This window comes from Nicotiana tomentosiformis, chromosome 8, assembly GCF_000390325.3.
Source record: "Nicotiana tomentosiformis chromosome 8, ASM39032v3, whole genome shotgun sequence".
NCBI classification, from domain to species: Eukaryota; Viridiplantae; Streptophyta; class Magnoliopsida; order Solanales; family Solanaceae; genus Nicotiana; species Nicotiana tomentosiformis.
The window spans coordinates 121670952-121677931 of NC_090819.1; the positions used below are offsets into that span (position 1 = coordinate 121670952).

Consider the following 6980-nt stretch of genomic DNA (forward strand, 5'->3'; position numbering starts at 1 on the left):
ATTCCCTCAAGTCAAGGTTAACCCCGACACTTACCTCGCTTTGCAAATTCCAATCAATTATTCAATCACAACTTTTCCTTTTAAATTTGCCTCCGAAAGTTTCAAATCTATTTACAAAAAATTTGATATATTCAATAAGAATCATAGGAATTAATTCCATATGAATTTATAAATTTTCCGGATAAAAATCCGAAATTCATTAAAATATTCGGCAGTGGGACCCGCATCTCAAATCTCGGAAAAACTCACGAAATCTGAACACCCGTTCCGATACGAGTTCAACCATACAAAATTTGTCCAATTCCGATATCAAATGGACCTTCAAATCTTTATTTTTTTCGTTTTTGGAAGATTTTATAAAAATCTGATTTTTCTTTCATAAATTCACGGATTCATGATATAAATGAGTATGAAATCATGAAATATAATCAATATAGAATAAGGAACACTTACCCCAATATTTTTCCGTAAAAATCGCCCAAAAATCGCCTTACCCGAGCTCAAAAATGGAAAAGGGTTAAAAATAGGACGAATCCCATTTTCCAGAACTTAAGTTATGTTTCTTGGATTTTTACCCTTCGCTAACGCGGTCAGTGCCTCGCGTTCGCGAAGCACAAATTTATGCTATCCCATTTTACTCTTCGCGAACGCGAGGGCTACCAAGCAAACGTGATGCTTGCCTGGCTTGGCCTTCGCGAACGCGAGATGCCCTTCGCGAACGCGAAGGCTAATTTTCCTAGCCAGCCTCTTTCCCTTCGCGAACGCGAGGCTTCGATCGCGAACGCGAAGCTTTGAACCTCAAGCCTTCGCGAACGCGGTCACTCTGTCACGAACGCGAAGCACAAAACATACCAGCCCCAATTTGCTCTTCGCGTTCGCGAGAGTACTTTCGCGAACGCGAAGAAGAACACACCACAAGCCTCAAGTATGCAGAAAACCAGATTTCCTAAGTCCGAAAATGATCCGTTAATCACCCGAAACCAACCCGAGCCCTCGAGGCTCCAAACCAAACATGCATCCAAGTCCTAAAACATCATACGAACTTGCTCGCGCGATCAAATCGCCAAACTAACACCTAGAACTACGAATCAGACACCAAATCAAAGGAAATTTTCAAGAAAACTTTAAAACCTTTATTTTTACAACCGGGCATCCGAATCACGTCAAATTAACTCCGATTCTCACCAAATTCGGCAGACAAGTCATAAATATTATAGTGGAGCTATACCGAGCTCCGAAACCAAAATACAGACCCGAGGTCAATAAATCCAACATCAGTAATTTCTTAAAAATCATTAAGCTTTCAAGCTTTTAATTTTTTCTTTAAAATTTCATATCTCGAGCTAGGGATTTCGGAATTCGATTTCGGGCATACGCACAAGTCCCAAATCACAATACGGACCTACCGGAATTATCAAAATACTGATCCGGGTCCGTTTGCTCAAAATGTTGACTAAAGTCAACTCAGTTGAGTTTTTAAAGCTCTATTTCACATTTTAATCCATTTTTCACATATAAACTTTTCGAAAAATTGTACGGACTGCGCACGCAAGTCGAAAAATAATAAATGGTACTTTTTGAGGTTTTAGAACACAGAATTACTTATTAAATTTAAAGATGATATTTTGGGTCATCACATATATTGTGTTGGCTTTGGCATTTTAGCACGTGACTCTGAAGAAGTATATTTCTGGGTTTTCTTACTGATTTTCGATGATTGAGTTGATTTAAATAAAAAAAATTATTATTTTATTTTAAATTAAATAGTTTTATAACCAAACCAGTAGTTTATCTTATGCCTTAATTTAAGTGAAATATTACTTTCTTCACCCAAATGAATTCTAAAAATAAATTCAATTCTTTGTTGATTTCTTACTTGATTTTAAAATTTTAAAGTCACTTTAGTGGAAATATATTGATCATGTGGATCTTATATACATTGAGGATATTTGGCACGTGAGTTGTTCGTACAGTTGAGATATGAATTGAGGGCACGAGGTGCCGGAAAAACATGATAATTTAATTATGGGCACGAGGTGCCGTGAAAATATAAAAATGGATTGAGACCCGTATTTACGAAAAATATAAAAATGGGCTGAGACCCGTATTTTTTATGATTATGAAATGAGGTGTCACATAGTGACTTTTTAATTGAAAGAATTATATTCAAAATATTGATTTGGAAGGATTTTTATTCAAAAAGAATTATATGAGGGAATTATATGCGAAAGACATTTATTTGAAAGACTTGATTTAATTAGGTGTAATTGTGTTTATTAATTGTTGAGGGATATTAATGATATTCTTGTTGTCTGTTGTGCATATCACCGGTTATTTTATCCTGCCCTTGTTGTTATTGTTTTCTAATATTTTGTATATTATATTGCACAATTTATTAGTCTAGTGAATGTCTTGACTATACCTCGTCTCTACTCCATTGATGTTAGTCTTGATACTTATCGGGCACCGCTGTGGTGTGCTCACTCTACACTTCTGCATATTTTTGTGCAGAGCTAGGTATTGGAGGTATCAGACTTGAGCAGAGTTAAAGCGCGATCGTAAAGATTCAAGGTAGAGCTGATTGGCCGTCACAGTCCCTTGGAGTCTTTTCATTTCAATGTACTGTTAATTTGTAATCAAACAGTATTGTATATTCGGTCTTCGTGATCATTCCATGTATTCAGTTAGAGTTCGTGACTCAGTACTACCAGTCTTGGGAGGTTGTATATTATGATTATTTTCGCTGTTTGTTTTAAAAAAATGGCTTCAAAAGTTAATTGTAATCGACTTACCTAGTCTTAGAGACTAGATGCCATCACGACGCTTGTGGTGAAATTTTGGATCGTGACACAAAAATTGATCTGAAAAAGGGTGAAAAAATAGGTAATGATGTGTTCTTTTTTCTGGAAGTGGAAAAAGCCAAATGTGAGAAGACCCATGCAAGTTTTGCAACAAAATCTTTAGAAAAAGGTTAAATAAAGTCATTTAATCATTTGAGTTACTAACAAACTAATAATACATGAGTAATTAATAATAGTAGTACGACAATGTATAACCAAATTACCAAACAAAAATAGAAGACTAACAAGGAGTATTTAAACACTACACTCAATCTAGAAAAACATAAAGTGAAAAAAAATAATAAATGGAAGAAAAACAAAGAAAAGGAGGAAAGGTTTCTACTGAGAAGGCAGCATGTGCATGTTAGTTGTTCCTCTTTATCCACTTATGATCATGATTTGTTAATTTTTATTAATTTACTCCATTTTGTCGTCCCGTGAAATATTCAAATCACAAAATTGTTACAATTCCTTTTCATTTACCTTTACTAAATAAAAAGTAACTAAAACTAAATAAACAAATTCTTTTTTTTCTCCCACTCGATATCCTATAGATATCCGACTAATTCAAATTCACTCTAAAAAGTTTCACTTTAAGAATAAAAGTGTCCTCAATTAAATGTGATTTCTTTCTTATGGCTCGAGAGGAGACCTTGGAAGGATATTTACCATCGACCGCAACCTTTGGGGTTAATAAATATTCTTTCCGTTCTAGCTTACGTGGACCTTTTCGCTTTTTGAAGGTTAATTTGACTAATTTTTTAAGTTAAATTGAATTATATTAACTTAATATTTTAAAGGTAAAATTTTAATATTCAAAAACTATAGGTCAATACAACAACAACAAGTAAAATCTTACAAGTAGAATCTGGGGGTAAAGTGTATGCAGATCTTACCCCTACCCCGAAGGAGTAGAGAAGTTATTTTTAAAAAACACCCGGCTCAAAAAGACAAAACGAGATAATAGATCCGTAACAACAATAGAAACCAGAAAAAATAATATGAGCAACTCTTTTTATGTCAATATGATAAAAAATTTATTTCAATGCGAGAAGGTTCATAAAAACGGGAAATAATAGAGTAAATATAAATCCCAAAAAAGAAATGAAAATTCTATGAGAGTTATTTTGGAGTCAGAGTTTGTGCCTCACTATTTGGTTGAGGAATGCTTGTTACCTACTCCTCTTAAATCCTTAAGTTCCCACTCCCACTCTACTTCTCTTCCTATCCCTCAACTTTCTCCCTTTCCCTCTTTCATTGGTGATTACATAGTAAAGTGCTAATCTTTGATCTCTTCTTCTTTTGAGTATGGAGAAGCATAAATGCAAGTTATGTTCAAGGAAGTTCTTGAATGGCAAAGCTTTAGGTGGTCACATGAGGTCTCATTTAATGGCTTTGCCACTTTCACCTAAGACTCCGCCGTTAAAACAAGATTCCGGCGGCGGCCGTAGCCAGTCAACTCTGTCACTCTGTTCATCAGAAAATCAAGAAGAGGAAGTGTTAGAACAGAAAGGTGACGATTCATTGGGTAATTATGGGTTGAGAGAGAATCCAAAGAGAAGCTTTAGAATGATAGATCCTGAGTTTTTGGATGGTGGGTATGTGGTACAAGATAGAGAAAGTGAGACTGAGTCAATAAAAAAACCAACTTGTAGAAGATCCAAAAGAAGTAATAAAATGGTTGTAACAGTAGAAAAAGAGAAGGAGAAATCAGTTGATTTTGAGCCATTGAGTTTATTTTCAGATAGTTCAAGTGAAGAAGACATTGCTATGTGTTTAATGATGCTTTCAAAAGATGTTTGGAAAAGTTCACAACCCTCAAAATTAAGGCCAAAACATGGGAAGAAATACCAATGTGGGATTTGTCACAAAATGTTCAAAACTTCTCAAGCTTTAGGTAGTCATAAAACCATTCACAAGATCAAGAACAGCAATTCTTCAACTTCTATTGAAGATTCAGAACAAAAACCAACCAAGAAATTACTTAGTGTGAAGAGTATTATGGATAAAAAATTGCATGAATGTCCATTTTGTGGGAAATTATTTCAGTCAGGTCAAGCATTAGGTGGGCATAAAAGATCACATCTTATTATGAGTTCATCAACTACAGGTTCTTCCTCATTAAAACTTGGTGATAGTTTTTTAGTTGAGCACTCAAATTCAGCTAAATTACCAAATGGATTTATAGATCTTAACATGCCAGCACCAATGGAAGATGAAGATTTTAGCCAACCAGATTTTTCTGCAATTTCAGATGCTGATTTTCAACATCAAGAAAATGGGAGAGGTTAAAAAAATTGTCACTCTCGTTTACTATCTTGTTTTGCCTTTTTTAATCTTTAAATATGTCTTTTAGTAATTTTTCTTAAATGGGGTTTACTTATTTATAGAAAAGTCATGATCTTTAATCCCATTTTAGCTCCTCTGTTTTTATGGTAGTTGTAACACACATTGCTTTGAAACTTTCACAAGCAATCTGAAAAATTAGTTGCAGACACAAACAACTGATACAGTATTGACCTGAGGGGCCCAGCTAAGGGTGAATTTTTTTTTTTTGGGGGGGGGGGGGTTGGAGGAGAGGGGACCCACTAGTGCAAGGGTAGTAGTAGCAGTAGTATAGTAGAAGAGAAGAATGAATTCTATATTTGCATCAGAAGTCTGCATTCTTTTTTGTTTTGTGCACTTTGTTTTTCTTGTAGGAATATGGAAATACTCTCCCCATTGAATATCTCCTTATTATGTTTGCATATGATATGAGTATTGCTTGTGGTACAATTTTGTTCAGTTTTGGTCTCAGTGAAACTACCAAAGCAAAGTTTTCAACCTTCTGTTAAGCTGCTCCCACTGACTCCAGCTGGTGCCTTGTTTCTCCTTATGCTTCTTCATATTTCTTTTCATATTATTTTGGGGAAATGATACTGTATAATTACTTTTAAAATAATAAAAAAATATTATATTTCATTATATATGCATATATATATTTCTATATATTATATACAAAACTATATAAATTTTATATATTTTTACAATTACTCTTTGGCCTTTTATTACATTTTCTATAGAAAGAAAAAAAAAAGAAACCTTAAAGAATTCCATTGTTTTTGTTCTCTCTCATAATTGCCTTTATGGATTTGTCTGCTTGAGGTCTGCACAAGTAGTTCTTCTCCCATCTGTGACAGATATGACTACCAGAATCAACATCCAAAATTACCAAAATAACCCCTTTCACTTTTCTTTAGCCTATCATTGCCTGCTATGATAGGTAAAAATAACTTGATGGTATAAAAGTTACTTAAAGTGGCCGTATGTATAACTTATATACGATAATATACTGTTGCTTCTATTCAAACTTATTAATTTACAGATTTAATACATTAATATAAGCCGTATGCATTTGTGTTTGACCTTAATTTATTACTCCGAGTACGTCATGATCAGCTAATAAATTACTCTCTCCGTTTACTTTTACTTGTCACGTTTTTACTTTTTACACCCCTTAAAAAATAATAAATGAAGTGCATAATTTACTATGATACTCATATTAATTGATGCGTATTATTAATGGTTTTGAGAAAATAATTTGAAATGAGTAATTAATGACGTGAGTATAACAGGAAAAAGAAAATTATCTTTTCTTGATATGCTAAAAATGAAAATCTATTTTTAAAATATTGAACAAGTAAAAGTGAACGAAAGAAGTACATGGCTTTCACCTTTTGGGATTATCGTAATCTATTTATTTAGTTAAAGCCAGAAGGTCAAACAATGTATTCATCTAACATGCTAGTAGTTGCTTATCGTTATCATTAGTGTTACAACTAGCACCTCTTTCGTCTCAAATTATTTGAGATAGTTGTTTCAAATTATTTATCATTTTAGAAGTTAAAGACAAAATAAATAAATTTTTTTTTTATTTTACCTTTAGTAGTAATTGTGGTCTTGAAAACTACAAACACCTCAATTATGGGATAGTATTATAATTGTTCAAATACTAATAAAATATAAATAAAGATAAAATAATTAAAAATACCTCATAATTATTATTTTTATAAAGGATGTAACACGACGTATAATTTGAGAAGGAGGGAGCAGTAATTTGCATAAACAATCATAACATCACGCCTCCAAGTTCCACGGAGT

At 33.3% G+C, this 6980-nt stretch overlaps 1 protein-coding gene across 1 annotated transcript; it reads left to right on the forward strand.

The window, feature by feature from the left end:
- Positions 1-3980: 3980 nt before the first annotated feature.
- LOC104088255 (zinc finger protein ZAT1-like) lies at positions 3981-5253 on the forward strand. Its single transcript, XM_009592902.3, has 2 exons — positions 3981-4950; positions 5029-5253. The coding sequence occupies exons 1-2, from the start codon at positions 4149-4151 to the stop codon at positions 5130-5132; spliced, it is 906 nt and encodes a 301-aa protein (XP_009591197.1). The 5' UTR covers positions 3981-4148; the 3' UTR covers positions 5133-5253.
- Positions 5254-6980: the final 1727 nt, after the last annotated feature.

Bases quoted from the DNA above. Each gene is read 5' to 3' on its own strand.
- LOC104088255 (XM_009592902.3), top strand. From the start codon at position 4,149: ATGGAGAAGCATAAATGCAAGTTATGTTCAAGGAAGTTCTTGAATGGC. The intron at 4,951-5,028 runs GTTCTTCCTCAT...ATGGATTTATAG, and splicing joins TATGAGTTCATCAACTACAG to ATCTTAACATGCCAGCACCA.